At 40.8% G+C, this 27,326-nt stretch overlaps 1 protein-coding gene across 2 annotated transcripts; it reads right to left on the bottom strand.

Moving 5' to 3' along the window:
- Nucleotides 1-238: 238 nt before the first annotated feature.
- On the bottom strand, nucleotides 239-26,558 carry LOC132158978 (tripartite motif-containing protein 16-like). 2 transcript variants are annotated; one of them, XM_059568625.1, is made up of 6 exons: nucleotides 25,644-26,553; nucleotides 25,218-25,313; nucleotides 24,938-25,138; nucleotides 23,402-23,561; nucleotides 1,270-1,317; nucleotides 239-1,034 (listed from the first exon to the last, which is right to left on the bottom strand). In XM_059568625.1, exons 1-6 carry the CDS (start codon nucleotides 26,211-26,213, stop codon nucleotides 496-498), a joined length of 1,614 nt encoding a protein of 537 aa, XP_059424608.1. In that variant the 5' UTR covers nucleotides 26,214-26,553; the 3' UTR covers nucleotides 239-495. The 2 variants fall into 2 exon arrangements, with proteins under 2 accessions (XP_059424608.1, XP_059424609.1); XM_059568626.1 differs by lacking the exons at nucleotides 239-1,034; nucleotides 1,270-1,317 and adding exons at nucleotides 22,077-22,986; nucleotides 23,214-23,261 and having other exon boundaries at nucleotides 25,644-26,558.
- Between the last annotated feature and the right edge of the window lie 768 nt (nucleotides 26,559-27,326).

The raw sequence follows: 27,326 nt of genomic DNA, 5'->3' as shown, positions 1-27,326 counted from the left end.
CACAGTTTTAAAAACTTGAAATTTCATGTCATTTACAGGTTTCAGCCACTGATAAATATTAGAATATATTATTAACGAGCTTTAAACTAAAATAAAAACAAATTTCACAGTCAATAATTAAATGTGTGACACGTCTTGTGACACCAGAAACCAAAAGAACACAAGGGCCAGAGCTCCATAAAGTGAATAATGAAAATGATTTATTGACTGTGTGTGATAATCTGAATTGAAAGGTAATTATTATAGTGATAAGAAAATGATAGGTGTGACACTACATCAAAAACTAAATCAACACAAACAGAGGTTGAGATAAGCACAGAAACACATGGTCACTCAGCAGGACTCATACATGCATTTTACTGTCTATATGAGTACTTATTACACATGTTATTTCACTGTAGTATAAATGCCATGAAGAGAAAAGACTTAATATAATATCTCACTGTTACTAATTTATCATGCATAAAAGCATTATGGGTAGAATCTCTTTTCAATCTAATCTGATTCATCAACACTGATGAGTTTCACTGATGATCCAAGTCCAAACCCAAACCCAGGATAGAGCGGCTGAGTGAATGTGGTCTGGACTGTGTGGATGAGGCTCATTGTGTCAGAGACGCTGTAGAAGGACAGAGTACCTGCACTGTGATCCACAAACACTCCTATTCTACTGCTGATGGACTCTACAGGGAGAGCAGTCTGTGTCTTATTGTGCCAGAATGAGTATCTGGAGGGAGAGCAGATCAAACTCCAGGACTGATCATTAGATCCAAACAAACACTCAACACCTACCTTCCTGCTGATGCTATTATATGACACTGATATACGCACACCATTATTTCCACTCCACTCCAGCTCCCAGTAACAGCGTCCACACACACTCTCTCTACACAACACCTGACGATACTCATCAAATCTGTGTGGATGATCAGGACACGACTGCACTCTGTGAGTGTGAATAATCACTCTGTTGCTCTCAGATAGACGAAGGTTTTTATGTGCTGTGTTTGGATCCAGAGTGAGTTGATGGGAATCTGATGGAGATAAAACACATCAGAATTACGAATTATGAATCTGTGTGATCTTTTCATGTAGCTGAACTCTTCATGTTCATTGTATCCTAAGTGTCTCAGCATGGATAAACAATTATCCTGGGCAAATCATCTTTTGCATCATCAATTATAAAACTATTCTTTCACCTTCAGGAAGAACATGGACATAATCAGTGAGATTTTCTGCTTGTTATCCGCTTGCTTGTTACTGACTTACATTGTAAGAAGTTGTCCCTGGTTCTGGGAACCATGTTGGTGAATGTGACTGTAGAAATTAACAGACATGAACAGTGTGATTCTCGTGATACTGCATCCATTCCTAAGAGATTTCTAATATGATGTTCTCCATGATATGAGATGATGATGGACTGGTTTATGAGAGCAGATGAATCTCCAGGTATTTACCTCTGCCTGAGATCTTCTTGAGCTCCTCTTTGCAGAAATCCTCCAGTTTGTCTCTCAGCTGATGCACAGATTCTCTCAGATCATCAGAAGAGAAGACAGAACTCAGGAGATCTTTATTTTCATCTGTAGACTCAGGAGGTGCTGAGAGATACTGGAAACTCTACAGAAAACAGTAATCAAAACTGAAAAGAAAAGAAATCAGCTCCACACTTCACCGAATAACCTATAGGAACATCAGATTTGTGCGGCTCTTGTTGACTTGACTGATCCTTAGTAACTCAATCCAACATTTCACAGCATCAGTATCTTTCTTCTCATAATCACAAAATCACATCAGAGCTATAGATTCTAGTCTTTTTTCACTTATACTATATGTATCTATATGTACTATATGTATCCATCTAACAGCTCAAGCACATCAATGGAGTCTCATTGGTCTCATTCAAAAGAAGCTCCAAGGCTACGATTAGATTGACCATCATTTATAACTTTAGAGTGGTTAGAGATGCTGAAACTTCACAAGGACCCCTAATGCACAACCAGGTTTGATTTGGTTTGAATACACTAAAGTATTGCTAATATACAGACTACTTTATGTTTGGGGTCTTCATGGTTAAATTTGATCAGGATTCGGGATTGCCTGATCCAGTTTTGATAAACGTTACTCAGAATCAGTAATATCAAGTTCACTGATTTCACTGAAACATAAAGAATGAGATGCAAAATCTGGTAATAAGTTTTAAACTGTGCTAGTGGTGTTTGACAGCTAAAAGTATCTTCAATATAAAAGAGCTCAGAGAAATAATTACTAAGAGATTTCCAGAGCTGAAAGATATTTGTAAGTGGCATCTCTTTCAAAAGATGATGAGAGTCTGACTGATAATAATAAGACTCTCATGAACTGTTTCTCTGTGAGTCTCTGTCACAGCAGGATCTGCTCAAGTCCACTATGATCCTGTTCTTCTAGATCTGTGTTACCTGCAGGAACTGGATGTGATCCTGTTTGTGTGAAAGCTGCTCCAGCTCAGCGTCTCTCCTCCTCAGATCATTGATCTCCTGCTCCAGTCGCTCCAGTCGTTCTTCAGCTCGACTCACTGCAGTCGTTTCCTGATCTCTGATCAGCCGTATCAGCTCAGAGCAGCTTTTCTCAATGGATGAGTGGATGAGCTCAGTAAAGATCCTCTCACTGTCCTCCACTGCTGTCTGTGCAGAGCATTGTTAGGACACACTGTGATTCAGCTTCAGTGAGTCTGAACTGAGACGGAGACAAACTTCTCTTCTTCTCCAGACTCACCTTCTGAGACTCCACAGTCTCTCTCAGCTGCTGGAGATCTTTCTCTCTCTGCTGGATTCTGTGCTGGAACGTCTTGTGTGTCTCATTCAGCTGGTGCTGGAGGACAAACAGAAGATTGTAAATGTCTCAAAAAATTGCTGTCACTAAATCATCAATGAATCCAGTAAATTTGGAGCTAATAAACCAATGGCTGAAGATTCAAACTCCACAACTGATGATCGGTTACAATCATCAAGCATGAATTATGATTAATATTAAGGCCTGTTTCACTGCAGGCGTAAGTATCATGAGAGTGAACCAGACACAGACGTAGAGCTTCACACTGACAGTGTTTCTGTGTAATTAACCTGCAGTTCTACACAGAAAATAAACAGATTATTGCAGCGGGGCAGACTCATTTTCACTAAGGGACACTTCAACATTATTGCTGCCCTCAAAGGGCCTGTTTTAAGATAGTACATATGTTACTACTCTTTGTTTGATTGGCATCCATAAGATATGCAGTTTTGGTGTGCACATGATATGCAATCAGTATTGGAAGTGGAAAAAAGAAATGGTGGTACCCACTCCCCTACCCGAAAAAAATAAAAAATAAATACAAACTAAAGTACTAAAAATTTATTTTATTTCATTTTCAAAATTTGCAATGAAATTGCCCGTGTTTTCTCTGCATTAATGCTTTTTTGATCTAACTGTCTGATGGCATTCACTTACTGGATCCTTGGAAGTGCCAGTACAAACGAAAAAGTGCCGGCCAACTTCAGGCACTCAACATAATGTCTTGGTGTGCATATGATATGCAGTTTTGGCATACACACACCTTTCCCACACCCCTAATCCTAATTATTGCATATCAATAGCACACCAAATAGAGACAGAAGCTTGTGGTACTGATAATGTGATTTGATTATGATTTGATTGCTTCCACTGACCTCATTTGTAAGTCATTTTGGATAAAAGTGTCTGCTAAATTACTAAATGTAAATATAAATGATAAGAATTTTCATAATTTACTATATAAAGCAGCATAGATTTTTATTTTAAGGCAACCATATGCTCCCGCAGGCCACATAAAATTATGTGGTGTATTGAGTTTGACACGTTAGACAATTGGATCACTACACGTAGTATTAACTTGATCAAACAAAATACCTGATTCTCTGTCCATCTATCGTACACAGCATACATATACATTTCTGATCAGTGCGGCAGAAAACCTCAAGAAGCTTCTCATGTTTCTGACAGATCATCTCCTGCAGTTGTCCAGTGGCATTAGTTAAACTGTGTCTCTTTCCTTTAAACCAACTCTCATGTTGTTCAAGATGATTCTGACAGTAAGAGTTCAGACACATCAGACAGGACTTGATGGCTTTGGATTTTCTTAAAGTACAGACATCACACTGCACATCTTCAGCTCCAGCGTCACAGTCAGCAGGACGTTTCCTCTTCTTCAGTTTTTCCACCACTTCAGCCAGCATGGTGTTTCTAGCTAAATCAGGTCTTGGACTGATGGTCTGTCTGCACTGAGGACAGCTGTAGACTCTCTTCTGATCCTCCTGATTCTGATCCTCCTGATCCCAGCAGCCTGTAATACAGCTCCTACAGTAACTGTGTCCACACTGGATGGTCACTGGATCCTTCAGGAGATCCTGACACACTGGACACAAGAACTCATCCTGAAAAATTCTGGCCTCTGCCATTTTACTGTATGAATATAGAGTCACAAACACACAGCAGCTCAACCTCGTTTTAGTTTCTCTTTCTCTGAACACACGTGTTTCTTGTTTCCTTGTTCTGTGTTTGAGGGATGTGTATAAGTAAGGTGTCTATGAGTCTGTAAAGCAGGTTCCAGTTCCTCATTATATGTATGCAGACATTATGATTATTAAGTGGCTTTCACTATTTCTTTCTGTATTGTATTATAAAAGGAAAAGGCCACTGCGGCCTGTGGAGCATGGCCGGTCAAGATAAGTGTAGCCAGGCAGAGTACACATAATTAGATTGAGATAGTCATTAAGCTGATGCCATGTTTCACAGAGGCAAAACAAGTCCAGTGTTTGTCCAAAACAATGTCACAAAGTGAGGCCGCTTTGTTGTTAATAGAGCGAGTGTTCAGATGTGCAAACCTGATTGTGTCAAGGTGTACACCACAGCTGGATGGAGTGGACTTATGGAGGTAGGAGAAATTAGCAGAGCAGACAAATGGCGCGAAGATAAATGTGACGATCCGGATGCCTCTAAGACCAAACTGCTCTGCTTGAATGCAGATTCCGGCAGGAGCCACGATGAACGTACTTTGGCTGTCCGAGAAGTTGTAGCGATCGTAGCGGTGTTTTCGAAACACCAGTGGCTGGGAATGATGAAGCTGTAAAAGTTCCGTGGCCGAGTATTTTATCATAGTGCAGTCTAGAAGTGAATCTTGCAGTAGACACCAAATAATGCCAGTATAAAAACAAATAAAATCCAGCAAAGCTGCATGTTAGCAGATATCAGCCAATAAAAAAACCATTCAACAGCACCTTAAAATAAACAATTTAACGTGCTGATGGATAAGCGGCAGCCACAGTGCACCCGCGTCCTCTCACCTTAGCCCTCCAACTGTTCATGGTCATATATGTGGTCAGGGGGACAAATAGGCTGTTTGTAGTCACATAGGAGGTTAGGGGGACAAATAGGCTGTTCTTGGTCACAGATTTTAGAATACCCGCAGAGGAATAGGCTGTTTGTGGCCATAAAGGTGGTCAGGTAGACAAATTTGATGTTCGTGGTCACATAGCAGGTCAGGGGGACAAAAATTGTGTTTGGGGTTATAGATGCAGTCAAGGGTATGAATAGGCTGTTCATGGTCAGTAGGCAGGGCTCGGGCTGTTACTTAGATTGCAAGTAGTAACAAAGGCTGTCCATGGTCATATAGGTGATCAGGGGGATGTATAAGCTGTCTGTGGTCAGTGGGTAGGGACTGGGGCAGTTCTTAAATGACCAGAGGGCCAACGAGGAGTTGTTTGCCACATAGGGTCTCCGTGGGAGGTTTAGGCTGCCTGAGGATGCCCACCTCCAACCTATTCAAAGCACCTCCCAAAGATGGTCTCTGTTAAGGAGGTGGCCGCCTGCCAAATTGCAACAAAAGGTGCAAAACCTGAGGACAGCTTTGTCTCCATTCCGTGTGGCCCCTTGTGGCCCTAGCCAACATCTCTGGTGAGCCCCGGAGGTCTTCCATTGGTTCCTGAGTGGTCATCAGGGGCGGGAAAAATCATCTAGGGGGTGGTGCGCAGCATCCAGTCTCTCAAGTGACTTCATGACCAAATACGTGAGAGCAACAGGTCTGTAGTGAAGATGGGGGCAAGTTGGTCAGTACAGACTTTTAAACAGGCAGGTAACACAGTGTCTGGGCCTGAGGATGTCTTAGGGGCCATTCACACGATAATGTTTTCAGCCAAAAATTGGAAACTTTTTATGCTTTTTACCTGCTTGTTTCCCTGACAACAGCATTTTGGAGACTGAAAAGGCATTTTTTTTAAACAGTTTCAAAGTGCAAGTTTTTGAAAATTCCACCGTTATTGTTTCCATTTAAACACCCATTACGGGAATATTTGAAAATGGTGACGTCATGCGTGTGCATATTATGTGTTTGGTATGTAGACATGTGTAGTACGTTTCAATTTTAAAGGCAAACGTAAACAAACATACACAATTATGGCACAGTAGCAGGGCTTATTTTGTATCTGGATCCGCCACCTCCAAACTCCGATCCGGCACCTCATTTTAGCGGATCCCCCTCCTCCATGACCGGCAATTGCCATACCCTATAACCCAGTCAATTGTGCTGTGAAAACTATCCAAACTTCATATCTCTATTATAATTCCTTATTTATTATTTTAAATCAGAGGGTTTTACAAATATTAAACCTATGGCAAGTATTAAATGCTTGTCATTAAAACTTTGTAACGCCATTGGATCCTCAAGCCCTTAGCAAAACCTCGTAACTTCACCCCGCTTCCATTCAGATTGACCCACCACGCACAGCATGGATGAAACAGATCTCCTCTTTAAAGCAATGTAAGTTTGAATAAATAACTGATGTTTGAATAGTACAGCATTTTCTTTACAAAACACTGTGTCTGTAAAGGTTCATATTTTTGAGTGTTTGAAGACCGGAGAAGTAGGTTATTTGCCATCTATCTATCTATCTACCTGCATTTCATTTGAGTGTGCCATGAAATTGTTTTATTTTTCAACACCCACAACAGATATCATATTGTGTGTATTTGGTTGCTTGAGCTCAACAAACTACAAAAAATAACTCTTGTATAATACCCTAGAAATTTGGATGTGACTGTGTCGGTACATAATACAGCCTATGGAGATTGGTTTAAAATACTAAAAAAGGCGTGCAAATTATCATTTTTAATAACAATGCAACAATGACTCAATTAGTCAAGTGACAATTCTGTCAGCTTTCCCGAAATGCAAGTGAAAGTATTGTATTGCAACGTGCAGCAGGTCACTGTAGTGCAGACAAGATGCGATGATGTGAATCACTCTCTTAGAAAGTTCATGGATTCAAATGCTCGAATTACTGATTTAATCTTATAGTTTGTGTGGATTTATTTTAGTATTCTAACCTACATGCTATATTGAATAAATGCAAGAGTTTCCCTCATTATAAATGCTTCAGGAATTATTAAACCCATGGGATATAGCTACACACAGTCCCCCACCGAAATTTAGGACCTACAGAGAACTTTTTCTAAACTTGCTGTTTTAAAATTGCATGGCATTTCCATGTTACTCATGACCTTACAGACCCTAAAAGCAACTGATGAACGCTGTTAATCACTCAAACTAGTCCAACAATGTGATGAATGCAACCAATGTGGAATGCTCCATTACCTGTCCCTTCTGTAATCACATGCTGGATCTGTTAGCCAAATTTCTAGTTTTTTTTCCGGGACCTCGCAATTTTCAAATTAAGCACTGCACAGTGCATTTTGCTGTTGTTGCTGCTTAAGAGTGTAAGGTCCATGGACACGGTCCAAGGAAGGTATCCGGTGCTGGCTGAAGGTTTCCTGTGTGTTCTGTCTTTTCAGCATGTAGAGTTATTCAATTTAGGTTAAACTCAAATCTGACTCCATTTTATTATTCAATCTGAGTCCATTTTATTATGACCTCGAATTTAGATTGGAATGCAAATCGGTTAATCGGCTAATTAGTAGGCCTACTCTTCTGACATTTGATTATTCTAGTTAAACTCTTTATTTTATATTAACTCGTTCATTCTGGTGCTCAAGTTGCTAACAAGGATTCAACGTAAATATAGTCAATAATTACAGAGTAAAACAGAATAAAAACAAATGTAACAATTTATTATCAGTCAGGTAAATATGTATTCTGCCAATTACATATCCAATTCAAACATATAAAATCATATCAATACAAAACATCAAATTCTCAAAAATGCATCTAAAAGTAAAATATGCATACCTGACCTTAGAAAATACATAGTATGAAGTGAAGAGACACTCAACACACTACAGGCTTTCTGGCTACAGAATCGCTCTGATCCTTTTGCTGCAATCCTTCTGGAGTCTAAGGGTATTTTTGGGGCCTGGAGAAGTTTTGTCATGCCCTGACATTTGTGATTTTTTCTTATACTTCTAAATGGCTAAAGTCTAATCTCACTGTAATTAGCACATACTGGGCTATAATAATGTGTGAGCAGCATGTATGTACATGATTGTGTTTTTGAGAAAAACATGGTTAGTGAAAAACGAAAAATGTTAAATCACTTGAATAAGGCAATAAAACACATACAGAACATTGGCTCTACCAGAAAGACTCTGCGAATATATTGTAACAAATCATCCATTTATTAATGACCCAGCAAGCTATATATATGATAGTATTTGGCTTAGGCCCCATCCGTAACTAGCAGTCTGAGGGTACGGATTCAGCATTTCCTGCCTGAAGATGAAGGCAGGGGCGCAGCCGACCGCTGTGAGATTTAAGGAGGGAAGCCTAGAATTTTTCTTTCTAAATTATGTGAAAATCATCTTGTTTACTCACTTACAGAAAACAATATATTGATTTATATTTTCTAAGATACTTTTTGTTGGTAAAAGTCATATGCGAGTAGGCGTCAACTATCATGAATATCATTGTGATTTACACCTGAGAAGACAAAGGCCTGCATAATGAGCTGCATAATGAGCCGGATAATGAGCTGCATAATGAGCTGCATAATGAGCTGCAATGAGCAGTGTCACTGAGAGGGAGGAGTTACAAGAAAGAATGTGAGGACAAAATAAATCTATATAATTTTATGTTTGTAGTTTATTTAGAATATATTTAATTATCCCACAACATAATTTAATATCCACTTGCGAGTGCAATTAAACAGTTTATGAGGAACAATCAAAGCTGACTTTCAAACTGAATTTTTTGCATCATTACTCCAATCACACAAACCTTCAGAAATCCTTTTAACAATCTTATTTTCTACAAAAAACATTTATTGTTATTATTATCATTATTATAATTATTATTATTATTAATGTTGAAAAGAGCTGAGAATATTTTTCAGGTTTTTTAGAGGGGATAAATTGAAAGAACAACATTGTTTGTTACATTTGTTACAGTTATATTTTATTTGTTACATTTATATTATTTACATCAAGCTTTTGAATGGTATAGTATTGTATATTGTTATTGAAACTTCATAATATTTCACTTGATTATACATTTAGTCAGGAATTATAGTTTGGAAAAAGTCTTTGGAAAAAGTCTAACTAGTAAAATGTTTACACATTATGTGAAAACTAGTACAAGTATTTAAATAAATAAAAAGAGACTTACTCATGTAGTTACTCAAGACTTCATTCTTTTTTTTCTGAAGAAATCCATTTCTCAAATCCTCAACCACATCACATCTTTTTGGGGTGAATTATGTCTTATTCCTCTCATCGTGAAACAAACACTAACATAAAAAGAACTTGAAGAGCAGTCTGGCTGCGTTGTCTTCTGTTGTGTGGCGTATTCAAGCCACGCGCTTCAGTGAAACATTTGAATCTGAATAGGGCGTTCAGCGAGGGGGGTTGGTCACATTAAATATAATGAAGGGAGACTTGAAAAACGGACATTGCATTGTTTTCATATGGATTACTTTATCACAGAATATCTGTTTTCGGCAGCACTTGTTTAGTTTAAAAGTAGACATGTCAGGCTTTCTATAGATATATCTCTCATGTCTCTTTGTTGAGTATTGTAAATGAAGATCAGCGCAGACAAAGGCTGCAGACAGCCACTTATTTTATAAGTGCACAAAGTTTTGTTGTTATTATGTCTGTATACAAAGAAGTAGACCCTTTACAGATTCGATTGATGTATTGATGTATGATCAAAACTGAAAGTGTAATTTAAGTTCTTTTCGGGGTTATCAGGAGAAAATGACTCATAACGCGTATACACGTTCATCGACTTCAGAGGGTTAAATACAACACCAAGATAAAACATCCCCCAAATGGAGGCATAAAAAAATAATTGGAATTTGCATTAAGTCAGGTCCCAGACCAGGGTAGTTTACACCTCAAAGGGAAAGAAGGTAATTTACATGGAGGACCCTGGGAAAGGCACTCCCTTTACAGTAAGCAAAATATCTTAGGATCTCTTAGGATATGTATTATCTTTTAGTCTACTTTGTAAGGTTGAGACCATTGTACCACTCACCCTGAGACAATTCAAATGACACCAAACATGACTGTTAGCTCACTAGCATTGACATTTTCATGTTATCATTTTGAGCAGATTGAGTAGAAGGAAGCATGGGTGATATGATTTAAAATTAAACAAATGGACAGAAGGGAAGGAGGTCTCCTGCACCTTCACTCTGTGCGCTGTCTCGAAGATGCCCGTGTATGTTTGTATTGTCTGTTTCTCTGGAGATCAAAGTTTTTCAGGTTCTTTCATCTTTCATCCAAGAATTTGCAAACGCTTCTTCAGCAAAGTTTGGATTTAATTAACTAATAATACAACCAACACCAGAAATGCATCATATACAACATATAAATGTACTTCCCTACAGGTACTGTTTACTTACAAGGTGACAGTGCCAACTACTCGCCTGGAATATGAAATATAGTGGTTTAAGCCATTTTTATATAAACACAAATCATTTTTTATAATTTTTAATCAGTTTAGGTGAATGTGTGAAGTGCAGATTAGAGCAGGTGGGGGGTGTGAGACTGGGTTCGTCAGCCAGTTGTTGATTCTCCATAGACTGTGGGGATGGTGTCTTGTTCTTGGTGATGTTACTCAGACCAGTCCTTATTGACATTGGGTCATTGGCTGAAAACTTATTTTTTCTTAGCTTTTCAGAGTCGTTTTTTTTATTCACTCTGATCTCATTTAGTAGTTTATTCCTGGCCTGGCTGTACAACATTTTATCCCCACTTCTGTAAACATCATTTTTGGCATGACAAAGTTGCTTGAGTTTTACAGTAAACCTTGGTTATCATTATTGAATGACAGAAATGTCCTGATAGAAATGCACATATCATCACAGAAACTGTTATAAAAAACGAAAATGAAACAGTGATCAGAAAGCCCCAAAGTTGCCCAGGGGACAGAGTGATATTCATCCTTTATTGTGCTGTAACAGCCCTGCAAACAAGCCTGCACTGGCCCGGCTCAGCTCAGGGCCCTGAGAATTTGCTCATTGGCAAAACATTGGCCCCTTAAGCCAATGGCTGATTTCTGAGAACATTATTTAGATTTAATAATTTCACTTTATAGTAGCCCTAGAATACCACTGCATGAAATTTTGTCATGATATAATATTTTAAATATTTTTAAGTCATAGTGCAGAAATTATTTGGACAGAATCATGTAGATTCACACAAATATCACGATTCAGCATATGAAAATCAACAATGGTGACAATTAATTAAAACCTTGATTTTTATGTTCTGAGTTGATCTGAATATTTTGTTGACTGTCATCATTGATATTGCTGCATCTTGATATCTGTGTGAGGTTATCAGCATTAAAAAGGTAAAATCTGCTTTTGGAAGCAAACATTTTGTCCGAAAGCACATTTTCATCAATCATTTTAGCAGTCAAGTCAAGTCACCTTTATTTATATAGCACTTTAAACAAAATACATTGCGTCAAAGCAACTGAACAACATTCATTAGCAAAACAGTGTCAATAATGCAAAATGATAGTTAAAGACAGTTCTGTCACGGTTGGTAAACCGTGATCTCTGGGTTTAGCACTTTGTGGGTGAAGTCTGTGTGTTACACGTCAGCACTGATTAGTTTGTGGGCGTCTCCGTTAATTGTCATCAGCAACAGCTGTCACTCATTACTCATCCCTATATATTGGCTTGTCTAGCGTCTTGTTTTCGTGAGAGCTTTGTTTCATGTTTGTAACCTATGCCTTGCTTTCTTGTGTGTTTCTGCGTTGGATGTCCGTGTCTCCCTGGAACCCCGTCCACTCTACGCAACCCACCACCAAGCAACACCACTTACCTTCGGCTCGCTTCCCCGCAGTTCTTGTGTCACCCTCTCCTGCTGCCAACTCACCTCCGCCTTCTGGATTCGTCATTCTTCACCACAATCTTGGACTGTGCATTCCTCCCAGCGTTATTTGTGTCTCAGTTTTGTATTGTCTCATTGTCTTCATTAAATCTCATTAATCTCGCACTTGCTTCCTGCCACTCCTTCACCCAGTCGTTACAAGTTCATCATTGAATTCAGTGATGTCATCTCTGTTCAGTTTAAATAGTGTCTGTGCATTTATTTGCAATCAAGTCAACGATATCACTGTAGATGAAGTGACCCCAACTAAGCAAGCCAGAGGCGACAGCGGCAAGGAACCGAAACTCCATCGGTGACAGAATGGAGAAAAAAACCTTGGGAGAAACCAGGCTCAGTTGGGGGCCAGTTCTCCTCTGATCAGACGAAACCAGTAGTTCAATTCCAGGCTGCAGCAAAGTCAGATTGTGCAGAAGAATCATCTGTTTCCTGTGGTCTTGTCCTGGTGCTCCTCTGAGACAAGGTCTTTACAGGGGATCTGTATCTGGGGCTCTAGTTTTCCTGGTCTCCGCTGTCTTTCAGGGATGTAGCGGTCCTTTCTAGGTGCTGATCCAGCATCTGGTCTGGATACGTACTGGATCCGGGTGACTGCAGTGACCCTCTGATCTGGACACAGACTGGATCTGGTGGCTACGGTGACCTCGGAACAAGAGAGAAACAGACTAATATTAGCGTAGATGAAATTCTTCTAATGATGTAGCAGGTTTACCTAATTAATGCAGCCTAAAAATCCTTTAACGGATTTGGATATTAAAAGCATATTAGTATGTTATATGTAAGCCAGGTTAAAGAGATGGGTCTTTAATCTAGATTTAAACGGCAAGAGTGTGTCTGCCTCCCGAACAATGTTAGGTAGGTTATTCCAGAGTTTAGGCGCCAAATAGGAAAAGGATCTGCCGCCCGTAGTTGATTTTGATATTCTAGGTATTATCAAATTGCCTGAGTTTTGAGAACATAGCATTTTGGACTAGCTGTAGTTCGTTTACTAAGCGTGCAGAACAACCACCCAATAAAGCATTACAATAATCTAACCTTGAGGTCATAAATGCATGGATTAACATTTCTGCATTTGACATTGAGAGCATAGGCCGTAATTTAGATATATTTTTGAGATGGAAAAATGCAGTTTTACAAATGACATAGACATAGCCAGTATAGACAGTAAGATCAGTGTGTGTGTTATATTCAGTGTTGGGGAAAGTTACTTTAAAAAGTAATGCATTACAATATTGCGTTACTCCCTAAAAAAGTAACAAATTACATTTAAAGTAACAAATTACTTTTTATGGAAAGTAAAGTGTTACGTTACTTTTGAGTTACCTTTTAAATCTGGGCAGGGCTTGCTTGTTTTTAATAAAAAAAGTTCTTCTTTTACAAATATAAAAGCCTTTAGACAACGAAAGTGAAATTGATATGCCTCAGGTTGATGGAAATGTAAATTCATGTCTGTACATTAGAGGCCGCAGCTCAAACAAATTCCATGAAGAATAGTATGACACAGGAGAAGAAAGTTCAACACTATTCAGCAATGAGAAAAATATTTTTTTTCATTTTTCTTAGTATTGTTGAATTTGATCGTCGTAGGTCAGTGGAAAAGATATTGGTTGATAAAATGGGATTAAATACATAAATTATATTTCTCTTATTTAACATATTTAAAGGTACAATAGGTGATTGTCTTTTGTTATGCTGGTTGAAAGTCTCCTCACTTTTCGATAGTAATCATTAAGTTAAGTGGTCTAAATGTATTTATCTGTATTTAAATGTTCTGTTGGAAGGCGTAGGACCAAGAAATGTTCGTCCATTCAAATCTCTTGGTCCAAGCTTTTTAATTAGATTTCCTACCTGCCTGTCAACGTTTGTATCTGCATACCTCTGCGCACCCTGTTCACGCAGACAGGACACGTCAAGAGCATGCTGAGAGCGAGAATGGCAGACAAACCTCAACAAGACAATCTTCCTTCCTGGTATTGTAGTACTTTTAAAGTTTTCTCGCTGGAGGTGACTACACCGCCCAGTCCCGAGCCCTCGCGGCTGGATGATTGGTTTCTCGGCGCGGGACGCGGCTCACAACCTCGTTCTGCTCCGGTGCCTTTCTTCCCGGAGGTGCATGAAGAGGTGACGAAGTCGTGGACGGCCCCTTTCACGGCCAGAAGCCGCTCGTCTCCCTCTTCCATCCTCACCACCCTCGATGGCGGGGCAGCCAGAGGGTACGTGGATGTTCCCCAGGTGGAGAGACCGGTTGTGGTGCACCTGTGCCCACAAAACGCCGCCACTTGGAGGAATCGTCCGCGTCTCCCGTCCAAGGCCTGTAAACTGTCGGCCGCGCTCGCTGCCAAGGCTTACAGTGCCGCGGGCCAAGCTGCCTCTGCCCTGCATGCCATGGCTATCCTGCAGGTACACCAAGCCAAGGCGCTCAAAGCAATGCACGAGGGTGGTACCGACCCGGGGTTGATGCAGGAGCTGCGCACGGCGACTGACTTCGCCTTACGGGCGGCGAAGGTCACGGCGCGGTCCCTCGGGAAGGCGATGTCCACGCTGGTGGTCCAGGAGCGGCATCTCTGGCTGAACCTGGCTGAGATGAGGGACATGGACAAGGCCCGCTTTCTCGATGCTCCCATCTCCCAGGTAGGCCTGTTCGGCAACACTGTCGAGGACTTTGCCCAGCAGTTCTCGGCGGTGCAAAAGCAGACTGAGGCCATCCAACACATCTTGCCCCGACGTGTGCCTCCGGTTGCCACCATTCCGTCGCGGGCAGCGCCTCAGCCTGCTCGTCGCCGTGGGCGCCCCTCTGCGTCCTTCACACCAGCTCCGCCCCGTGCTGAGAGTCCTGGCGGGACTTCAGAGGGGTCCCTTTGAGCCGCTGGATTCAGACGAGCTTAAGTTCCTGTCTCTCAAGACAGCGCTCCTGATCGCGCTCACTTCCATCAAGAGGGTCGGGGACCTCCAAGCATTTTCGGTAAGTGAAGAGTGCCTTGTGTTCGGGCCGGCCTACTCTCACGTTGTCCTGAGACCCCGGCCTGGATACGTGCCCAAGGTTCCCACCACTCCCTTCCGAGACCAGGTGGTGAACCTGCAAGCGCTGCCCCTGGAGGAGGCAGATCCAGCCTTGGCGTCGCTGTGTCCCTTAAGAGCGCTTCGCATATACGTGGACCGCACCCAGAGCTTCAGAAGCTCTGAGCAGCTCCTGGTCTGCTTTGGAGGTCAGCAGAAGGGGAAGGCTGTCTCTAAGCAGAGGTTGGCCCACTGGATAGTGGATGCCATCGCCTTGGCTTACCATTCCCAAGGCGAGCCGTGCCCCCTAGGGGTGAGGGCCCACTCCACACGGAGTGTGGCCTCCTACTATGCACTGGCGCACGGCGCCTCTCTGGCAGACATCTGTCGAGCTGCGGGCTGGGCGACACTTAACACCTTTGCGAGGGTTTACAACCTCCGTGTGGAGCCAGTTTCTTCCCGTGTGTTGGGTAACAGGTAATTGGCGGGAAGGGCTGGCTGGGTGTCACGCTTGCTGCGCCATTCCCCCTAACACGGGGATGTGAGCGCCTTTCTTCTCCCAGTAGAGTTCCCCAGTTGGCGTACCCTGGTCGAGCATCTTCCAGCACCCTCGGCAGTCAGACTTGGCGGAGCAGTCTGTCGCCAGGCCCAGTACTGGCGTTAGCATGCCCGGAGTTCCAGTCAGCCCCTGTACTGGGCTAGGTGTTCATATGGCTTGGTTCCCTACGGGTAATCCCATATGTGTATTCTTCCACGGTAAGGTTTCCCTCTTGGCAAACCCGTGTCTTCCCTTGGCAGACCCGTTCTGTCAGTCTCTTCTGGCAGCCGTTCCATCCCTACTCCAAGGTAGGACCTGCCTCAGAGACCCCTTCCATATGTAGTACTGCCCCCTGGGTCAGTCCATATCGGTATATCCACATGTCACCTCCCTACGTGTAGGATGTGGTCTCCGTAACGACCTTTTCCTAGGCTCGCTTTCCCATTGTCTTGCCAGCTGAAAGAACAAATAGGGAAGATTTGAAGCAATCTTTCTCTGAAGGTTGAAATCCCTTCCATTAACTTTATGTGGGCGGAACAGCAGCATGGCCTTCTCCAGCAGCGATGTACTCACCCTTTGGCCCCTTCGGTACCAAGGTCAGTGAATTTGCGCTGGGGCTTTGGGAAGGTTACGAACTTAAGCGTAGCTTTTGTGGCACGCCAGGGCTTGTCGACAATTGCAGCGCCACAGGGTTGTGACGGTGTTCAGGTTGTGGCGTTTTCCATAGGACCCCATATGTCATTCGACATAACTCGTAGTGACCGACAGATAGGGAACGTCTCGGTTACGTATGTAACCCTCGTTCCCTGATGGAGGGAACGGAGACGTTATGTCCCCATGCCACAACCTTGAACCGTTCGCTGTTGCCGGGACACGTTCTCGGCTCCTCAGCGTAAAACCTAATGAGTGGATGCACCTGTCGCCCTATTTATACCCGTGGCACGGGGAGTGGCTCAGGTGTGTTAATCCACTAGCCAATTTTCATTGGCGTTTTCTCTTAAATTCAGAGATGATTGGCCTCCCAAGTGAGACCCCATATGTCGTTCGACATAACGTCTCCGTTCCCTCCATCAGGGAACGAGGGTTACGTACGTAACCGAGACGTTTTTGCCTGTTTTCCTCTGTTCCTCCCTGTCCTCTCACAGAAGCTTAACTGATGTCACCTGTACCTCGTCAGAGCTGTGGAGAGGAGCTTGTATTTAAACAGAGGGAATGGACACTTCACCAGAGAGAGTTTGGCTTGTCTGTTTTCCCAGTTGGTGGTTTAAGCAGTCGTGCTGCTTTATGAAAGCCTATTGTATTTGATTGCTATTTTGTGGTCAGGGCCTGTAGTGTATCTTCAAGACAACCTGTTGTACTGGCTGTAGTGATTTGATATTTGTTTCTTTTTCTGCCTGCAGACGCATTAGGGAGGTGGGTGCCACTTTTATTTTTTCAACGTATGCTTTTCTCCTGGTTTTGTGGAACAGTGAGGAAGTCAGGAAAGAGACATGTTGTTGATTTTGATGTTTTGTTTGCTTGGTAAGTTAGATTACTTTACTTTCAGTTAGCATCGCCTTTTTGTTTGTTATTTTGGCCTTAACCCTCTCCTGAAGCTACAAGTGTCTTTTTTCTTTTTTAATTATCCATATTGTTAAACCTTTAATTTTCCCTTCCCCTTTAATGCTGTACAAAGACTTTACATTGTAAATAAAATCTCTCTCTCTCACTTTTTTTTGTCCATTTTGTTTGTACGTTCACCGACACAATTAATTTCTTTTTAAGTAGCATATGTGACTCCCCTTGTCGCCCCTAGACACAGAGGGGGACATACCATATTTGGGGGCTCCTCTAAAACTTTTTTTTTTTTTTCAAAGAGACTATTTCTTACTCTACTTTGCTTGACTGTTTCCGTTTTTGGGCGATTGAGAGGAGACCTCTTGGAGGGTGAGTATGGAGTTCGATTTAACAGTGTTTACTTTAGCTCCTACTATTGAAGTCTATAATAAGTGTAGAAAGCAGGATTTGCTGCTGATAGCAGATTTTTTTTCAGTATCGCTGTTCCAAGAGAAGCCGCTAAACCGGTAGTTAATGATGAGTCCCTCTAAGAAATTCGTATGGATAGCAGAGTGTCAATGCTTTTGCTGCTTCAAAAGACATCGTGTAATGCCCCTGTGCTTGCTGCCCCAAACTTCGCCCTGCCTTTTCAATTTCAAATAGATTCCAGTGCTACTGGAGTAGGAGCAGTTCTCCTGCAAGAAGATGCTTTTGTAGTGGACCACCCAGTATGTTATTTTTCCAGAAAACTTTCCAAATGTCATCAGAATTACAGCACCATAGAGAAGGAGACTTTAGCTCTCCTCATGGCTCTGCAAAGTTTTGAAGTTTATGTTGGAGGTAGTTGTACCCCAGTGTTAGTTTATACTGACCACAATCCCCTGACCTTCTTATCTCAAATGTGTAATTCTAATCACTGCTTGATGTGCTGGTCCCTCATTGTGCAAGAGTACAACTTGCATATTAGTCATAAAAAGGGTTCCGAAAATGTCATTGCTGATGCACTGTCTGGAACCAATAGTGAAGACAGTTGACCTGTGAATATTTTGCCTCTTTGTATGCGAGTACACGTTTTGTTGCTCTATTACAAATTACAGTGGTAATCTGTAAATTTATGGGTGGGGGTGTTACATCCTAAGATGTATTTCATTGTTGCTGTGAAACTTTGTGTGTGTAATTGTGCTTCCCTGATGCCTAACATCCTAACATTACTCCAGTCACACAATCATACAGAAATAATTCTGATTTGCTAAAAAAAAAACTTATGATAATGTTGAAAAGAGCTGAGTAGAAATTTTCAGGTTTCTTTGAATAGAAAGTTCAAAAGAACGTCATTTATCTGTAATAGAAATCTTTTGTAAAATGATGTCTTTATCGTCATTTATTTTCCAAAAAATACAATTTATACTGACTCAAAGCTTTTGAATGATATAGTGTATAATGTTGCAAAATCTTTTTATTTCATATAAATGCTAATCTCTGGATCCTTCTAATCAAAGAATACAAAAAAATTCTCATCTGTTTTAAAATTACATGCTCCCCGTGCCGCAGCAAAGGGTCGTATGCTTCCTCGTTTACAATCACACATTTGCTATAAAGGGGTGCTTACAATGGTGTTTTATGTATTCAGAGTTGTTTACAGAGTTAAAGAGATGGATTTTCAGGCTAAACATGGCCAAAGTTTAAAAAAAAATAACTTACTTCCGGGTTGGTACAAGTTTTGGCTGCTTTTTTTTTCGATAGTGGATCTAATGATGTAGACGATGGTGGAACTCCTTATGTGAGCATTTCTCTCAGAAAAGCATCCCCGTGCATATGTCGATCAGAGGAGAGCGAGACCGCTCCCATAAACGTGCCTCCAGGAGCTCGGCTTTTTCCGGAGAGAATTGGAAAGCTATATTTTTCTTTTACAAATATGACAAAACTAACGGCTTTTTGGACATAAGGATGAAATTCTACTCTATACGTACTCAAGTTTAACATGATATTAGGGGAAACTGTGTATGTTATGTACTCTTTAAGGATTTTAAGAAACATGCTTGTTGCACATCCTCGATTGCTTAACTTGGGGTGACGTTTCCCCCTTAATGTGATTTTACAGCATGTTAGACATTTAAAATTGTATGATATAAAAACTGCCGTTGTATTAGACTGCTGCTGCTGTATGAGCAGCTTAAGGAACATGCTTGTTGTATGCTTCCTTTCTGAGTTCCAATCCGAACTGATTGCACTATATTTTACGTATTCACTATATTTTATGTAAAATCATTTTCTATTTTTAACTGTTTTAAATTCATTTTAAATATGAAATATTTAAATAAGTCCCAAAATTTTAAAATTGCTTGTTTGTTTTTTTTCATGATTATTTTAACTTTTTTATGTAAAGCACTTGAACTTTTGTGTACGAAATGTGCTATATAAATAAACTTGCCTTGCCTTGAGTTGGGGTGAAGCTTCCCCCATAAATATAGTATTAAGCAACATTTCTCATTGCTGGCCATTCAAATTGCATCAGTTGTGTTGGGGAGTTTTGGCATATTGTTGTTTTGGGGGTTTGTCTTGCTGCATGGCTGCATGGACAGGCGTGTGGAGTGTTGCCCAGAACATAACCATACTGCCACCACTAACTGTATGCAATTTAATTGTCATAAAAATACTTGACGGAAGTGGTCCTGATTGAAATTCAGCATTGCGTTAGTTCAGGCAGACCAGGTTGTTCAAGCTTGCGTCAGCTGACAGTCAGCTGTTCCTGACTTGTACCAATCCAATGTTGACACCTATCACATGTGGTCTATTTAAATTCCCATTCTTCAGCGTCTCTTTCATTGCATCGCTGCTTGCAATTAACTTCCTCTTCCAACCCCAACTCCACCAACTGAACCTGTAATTCTTTGTTCTTTCTCTACAGTCACTTCATTGGAAGCAGCCTCTATCACATTTTGTTAACAACTCATGTATTCGTGAATTGTAATTATGTATGCATATAATGGTTCTGTTCTGTACCCCGGGGGGTTTGTCTTGCTGCTCTCCCCGCTCTGTCCATGCAGCCAGTGTTGCCCAGAACATAACTATACCGTCAACACTAACTGTATGCAATATAATTGTCATAAATATACTTGACGGAAGTGGTCCTGAATGAACTTGATATATGAGTGAATCTATATGATTCTGTCCAAATAATTTCTGCATAATGACTTAAAAATGTTCACAATATTAAACCAGGACAAAATTTCACGTGGTGGTATTCTAGGGCTAATGTAAAGTGAGATGATTAAATCTAAATAATTTTCTCAGAGATCAGCCTCTGGGTGATATTAGTGATTCAGGACACTACATGATGACAGAATCATCAGTAAGTAACCATCACCATCTGCTCAGTTTGTCCTCTCACAACTTTTGCTATAACAAATGTGCTTCAGAGAGTTATAACAGACAGAGAAACATTATAGTTAAAAATCAAGGGTCAGGAACCTGAGCTGAGCCCATTAAGGGCCAGTGCAGGCTTGTTTGCAAGGCTGTTACACCAAAATAAAGGATGAATATCAGTTTTTTATATCAGTTTCTGTGATGATGTGCATTTCTATCAGGACATTATTGTCATTCAATAATGATAACCAGGATTTGCTGTAAAACTCAAGCAGCTTTGTCATGCCAAAAAAGATGTTTACAGAAGTGGGGTAAAATATTGTACAGCCAGGCCAGGAATAAACTACTAAATGAGATCAGAGTAAATAAAAAAAAATACACACACACACACACACACACACACGCACGTTAGGTTTCTGTGAACTTTGGGACTTTCCACAGATTTCTATTGTTTTTATGGTGAAAACCTTATTTCTGTCCCCTAACCCAATCGTACACCTACCACTTACAGGAAACCTGTATGCATTTTTTACACTTTTTGATAAACATAATTTAGTATTTCTTTATATTTTTGTTCCCTCAAAAATTTGTGGTTTTACCTGAGGACATTTGGTCCCCACAATGTACCATAAACAAGAACACACTCTATCACACACGCACACACATGTTAGGTTTCTGTAATTTGTGGGTACTTTCCACAGGGGGAAAAGATTGTATACTGTACAAACTGTTTTTCTATCAACCTACACCAACCCTACACCTAACCCTAGCACTTAAAGAAAACTACTGGCAATGTTTTTATTTTATAAAACACAATTTTGTATTTTTTTAAGCCTTTTGTTTTATAATATATTATATTATTTCATAATCCATATATACCAGTGCTCTCTCTCTCTCTCTCTCTCTCTCTCTCTCTCTCTCTCTCTCTCTCTCTCTCTCTCTCTGACACACACACACACACACACACATTAACTTTCTTTGAATTGAGGGGACTTTCATAGACTCTGGTTGTTTTCATACTGGCCAAATGCCATTTTCTATCCCTAATCCAACCCTAACCCTAACACTTACAGAAAACCTGTTCACACTGTTAAACGTTCAGATAAACATCTTTGTTTTTCATGTTTTCACAACACTGATCTATAATAGAATACAGTATTAACAAGCTGTAACTTAAAAATGAAAATTCCACAGTTTAATAATTAAATGTGTGACAATAAAAACAGACACTCGTGACACTGGAAGACACAAGAACACAAAACACTGAAAAGCCGGAGCTCCATAAGGTGAATGTAAATTATTTATTGACAGTGAACATTTGAACTGAAAAGCAATTATGCTAGTAATACAGTTTTTTTTAATTGCATAGACACTAAAAATGATACTTGTGGTCCATTTAGGGGAAACATTCAATCATATACCTAAGCTTTAGACCAAGTCTGCAAAACTATAAGCACATTACATGCTTTAAACTCAGTTTGATACCCCCTTGCATTTCAGTTTACATTATATCTATATTGTACGAAGCGCATTTTAAATCAAGCTGACTTTCTGACTTTGCTTATATGCCCTTAAGTTCAGCTGCAGTATTAATATAATGAAAAGAAAAGAAGAGACTCTATAACATCTCACTGTTACTGATTTATCATGCAGCTCAAAGCATTATGGGAAGTCTATTCTGATTTATCAACACAGTTTCACTGATGATCCTTTATAAATATAAAACCCAGGATAGAGCGGCTGAGTGAATGTGGTCTGGACTGTGTGGATGAGGCTCATTGTGTCAGAGACGCTGTAGAAGGAAAGAGTTCCTGCTCTGTGATCCACAAACACTCCTATTCTACTGCTGATGGACTCTAAAGGGAGAACAGTCTTTATGTTATTGTATATGAATGAGTAACTAGAGGGACAGCAGAACAAACTCCAGGACTGATCATTAGATCCAAAGAAACACTCATAACCTGCTCCCTTCCTGCTGATGCTCTGATATGACACTGATATATGCACACCTCTGTCTCCTCTCCACTCCAGCTCCCAGTAACAGCGTCCACACACACTCTCTCTACACAACACCTGACGCCAAAAGTCAAATCTGTCTGGATGATCTGGATACGACTGGACTGTGAAAGTGGCAGTAATTACTCTGTTTCTCTCAGAAAGACGGAGGTATTTATTCACTGTGTTCGGATCCAGAGAGAGCTGATGGGAATCTGATGGAGATAAAACACATCAGAATCAGGAATTATGGATCTGTTTGTTCCTTTCATGTAGCTGAACTCTTCATGTTCAGTGTATCATCAGTGTCTAAGTACAGATGAACAGATATCTGTGAAAATCATCATTTACATCATCAATTATAAAACTATTATTTCACCTTCTACAGAAAGAACATGAACATACTCAGTGAGATTTTCTACTTGTTTTCTAACTGACTTACATTGTAGGAAGTCGTTCCTGGTTCTGGGAACAATGTTGGTGAATGTGACTGTGGAAATCAACAGACATGAACAGTGTGATTCTCATGATCCTGAATTAATTCCTTAGACATTTCTAATATGATGTTCTCCATGATATGAGATGATGATGGACTGGTTTCTGAGAGCAGATGAATCTCCAGGACTTTACCTCTGTCTGAGATCTTCTTGAGCTCCTCTTTGCAGAAATCCTCCAGTTTGTCTCTCAGCTGATGGACAGATTCTCTCAGGACATCAAAAGAGTTGAGAGAACTGAAGGGGTCATCATTTACATCTGTAGATTCAGGAGGTGCTGAGAGAGACTGGAAACTCTACAGAAAACAAAACTCATCAGCTCCACACTACACCGAATAACCGGCTCAATATCAGATTTGTGTGTCTCTTGTTGACTTGACTGATCTTTAGTAACTCAATCCAGCACTTTAACAACATTAGCTTCATTTTTCTCATATTCATTATATCACATTAGAGATACAGATTCTAGTATTTTTCACTTACACTATATTATCAGTTTTGAGGATCACCTAATCTAATTTTGATGAACCTTGCTCAGAATCAGTACTTTCAAGCTCACTGATTTCACTGAAACATAATAAATCAGAAACAAAAATTTGATGAAACATTTGAACTGTTGGTGGCACAAGTGGTGTTTGACAGCTAAATGTATCTATCTCCTAGATCAAGGATAGGCAACGTCGGTCCTGGAGTGCCAATGTCCTGCAGCATTTAGCTCCAACCCTGAAAAAAAAAACTCACTTGTCTGTAGCCTAGTAATCCTGAAGATCTTGATTAGCTTGTTCAGGTGTGTTTGATTAGGGTTAGAGCTAAACTCTGCAGGACACTCCAGGACCAACATTGCCTATCCCTGTCCTAGATGAAAGAGCTCAGTGAAATGATTCCATAGTGATTTCTAGAACTGAAAGCCATTTGTAAGTGGCATCTCCTTCAGAAGAAGCTGATCAGATGAGAGTCTGACGGATGATTATATAATAAGACACTCATGAAATGTTTCTCTGTGAGTCTCCTGTTACAGCAGGAACTCCTCAAGTCCACAATAGCTGCTTTTCCACTGTCTAGCCAGTGCGAGCCAGTGCTTTAAACAGACTGGGCGGGGCTAGCTTCGGACCTCACGCACTGATGCCAAAATAGTGCTGCCTTTCCACTGTTGGGCCAGAAGCTCCGTCGCGCTTAACTAAAACCTGCCCTTTACATGCCTCACAGAAACAACGTCTTGCAAACCCATCATTACACCAACAAAGAGAAGTTATCAGAAACCTAATAAGAAATAAGTCACTGGAACTAGTGCAATCATAAAACGAACATGATAAAAGCGACCACTTGTTTTCATGCTTTGTTAAATACTTAAATCCAAAAGCATCATTGTTTTACTATAATAAGTAATACATTGAAAAGCTGATAATAAAGTCTAATAAATTAATTTATCAGGACTGAAAATGTCACACAGAAATAAAGCGTTATGAACATATACTGCTCATTCAGTCGACTCTGTTTATGTGTATTTGTAGTCACAGTACCCTATATACAGTACAATACATTTAGAAAGAATCATTTCTATATTTTTATAAAAGCTCCCAAACCAAAAAAATCATTATTATATTTTTACGCCCGCTTTTGGCCCAACAGTGGAAACGTGGGTTATGATCCTGTTCTTCTAGATCTGTGTTACCTGCAGGAACTGGATGTTATCCTGTGTGTGTGAAAGCTGCTCCAGCTCAGTGTCTCTCCTCCTCAGATCATTGATCTCCTGCTCCAGTCGCTCCAGTCGTCCTTCAGCTCGACTCACTGCAGTCTTTTCCTGATCTCTGATCAGTCGTATCAGTTTAGTTAAGATCTTCTCACTGTCCTCCACTGCTGTCTGTGCAGAGCGCTGTTAGGACACACAGTGATTCAGCTTCAGTGAGTCTGAACTGAGATGGAGACAAACTTCTCTTCTTCTCCAGACTCACCTTATGAGACTTCACAGTCTCTCTCAGCTGCTGGAGATCTTTCTCTCTCTGCTGGATTCTCTGCTGGAATGTCTTCTGTGTCTCATTCAGCTGGTGCTACATGACAAAGGTCACAGAATGTACTGAATTTCACAGAAAACAACTGGAACTAAATCATCAGAGATTACAGGAAAAGTGTAACTGATAACTAATGGCTGTAAGTTCAAATTCCAGAAATGATGATTGGTTACAATTAAACATGAATGATCGTAAATATTAAGGTTTGTTTCACATTGCAGGGGTAAGTATCATGAAAGAGAAACAGACACAGACATAGAGCTTCACAATGACAGTGTTTCTGTTTAATTTAACTGCAGCTCTATACAGAAAATGAACAGATTATTGGATCACTGCACTGAGTATTAACTTCATCTGTAGTTTTAATACCTGTTTCTCTCTCTTCTGTGCTGCAGCTGATACAGTGTCGTGGTTTTTATGTTCATCCATACACAGCACACATATACATTTCTGGTCAGTGCGACAGAAAACCTCGAGGAGCTTCTCATGTTTCTGGCAGATCATCTCCTGCAGTCGTCCAGTGGCATCCGTCAAATTGTGTCTCTTTCTTTTAAACCAACTCTCATGTTGTTCAAGATGATTCTGACAGTAAGAGTCCAGACACATCAGACAGGACTTGACAGCTTTGTATTTTCTTCCAGTACACATGTCACACTGAACATCTCCAGCTTCAGCATCACAGTCAGCAGGACGTTTCCTCTTATTCAGTTTCTCCACTTCTTCAGCCAGCATAATGTTTCTAGATAAAGCAGGTCTTGGACTGATGGTCTGTCTGCACTGAGGACAGCTGTAGACTCTCTTCTGATCCTCCTGATCCCAGCAGTCTGTAATACAGATCATACAGTAACTGTGTCCACACTGGATGGTCACTGGATTTTTCAGGAGATCCTGACACACTGAACAGATAAACTCAACCTGAAAATCTCTGGATCTTGCCATGTTACTGCTTTCAGTGACAAACACACAACTGTTCAACTACATTTCAGTTTCTCTTTACCCTGTATTCAGCATTTCCTGTTTCCTGGTTCTATGAGGTGTTAGAGAGTAATAAGTCAAGTAAAGTCAAGTCTGCTTTATTGTCAATTCTTCCACATATACAGTACATACATACAGAGAATCAAAATTGCGTTACTCTCATACCCCGTTGCATACAGATAACATTAACATTAAAGCCTAAAAATCTACATCAAATATAAAATGTAGATACAACTATACAATAAGGGAATGTAAAAAAGACATATAATAAAATAAAAAATAAAGTTAAATAAAGCAGCGCAAGGCAAATGGCAGATAGAGTGCAAATCAATGAAGTGAACAATTGATTTTTAGTGCAAAAAAAAAGAAGCTTATTAAGTCTGATTAAAGTGACAAAGGGCTCAAGAGGAATTATTTTATTTAACTGACTGATGAAGTAGTGGAACGACTACAGTTACATGCTGAATTAGGTAGTGAGCAGACCAATGCTGCACAAAGTGACTGGAACATGTCATCGTATATAAGTGGGGGGGGTTGGAAGGACCTGGGGATGTAGGATCTGGGGGGGAGGGGTTCATAGTTCAGTGGTTCCTGGGGCAGAAGAGGGGAGGGGGGCCAAGTTCGGGAGGGAGTTCAGCTTCCTGACAGCCTGGTGGATGAAGCTGTCCTTCAGTCTGCTGGTCCTGGCCTGGAGACTCCGCAGTCTCCTCCATGATGGCAGCAGGCTGAAGAAGCTGTGTAATGGGTGAATGGGATCACCTGTGATGCAGAGGGCATTGCAGGTGAGACGGGTTCCATAAATGTCCCGGAGGGAGGGGAGAGAGACACCAATGATCTTCTCAGCTGCTCTCACTATGCGTTGCAGAGTCTTTCGGCAGGACGCGTAGTAGGCGCCTTACAACACAGTGATGCAGCTCATCAGGATGCTCTCGATGGTGCCTCTGTAGAAGGTGTACATGATGGGGGGTGGGCCTCTGGCTCTTCTCAGTTTGCGGAGGAAGTAGAGACGCTGTTGTGATTTCTTGGCCAGTGCTGCGGTGTTTTCAGTCCAGGAGAGGTCCTCTGTGATGTGCACAC

Source organism: Carassius carassius, chromosome 15 (assembly GCF_963082965.1).
Source record: "Carassius carassius chromosome 15, fCarCar2.1, whole genome shotgun sequence".
NCBI lineage: Eukaryota > Metazoa > Chordata > Actinopteri > Cypriniformes > Cyprinidae > Carassius > Carassius carassius.
This window is presented reverse-complemented; position numbering and strand designations above follow the sequence as displayed.

Bases quoted from the DNA above. Each gene is read 5' to 3' on its own strand.
- LOC132158978 (XM_059568625.1), bottom strand. From the start codon at position 26,213: ATGGCAAGATCCAGAGATTTTCAGGTTGAGTTTATCTGTTCAGTGTGT. The intron at 23,562-24,937 runs GTAACACAGATC...TGTTTTCTGTAG, and splicing joins ATAACATCCAGTTCCTGCAG to AGTTTCCAGTCTCTCTCAGC. The intron at 1,318-23,401 runs GTAAAGTCCTGG...TAATTTCTACAG, and splicing joins CAAGAAGATCTCAGACAGAG to TCACATTCACCAACATGGTT.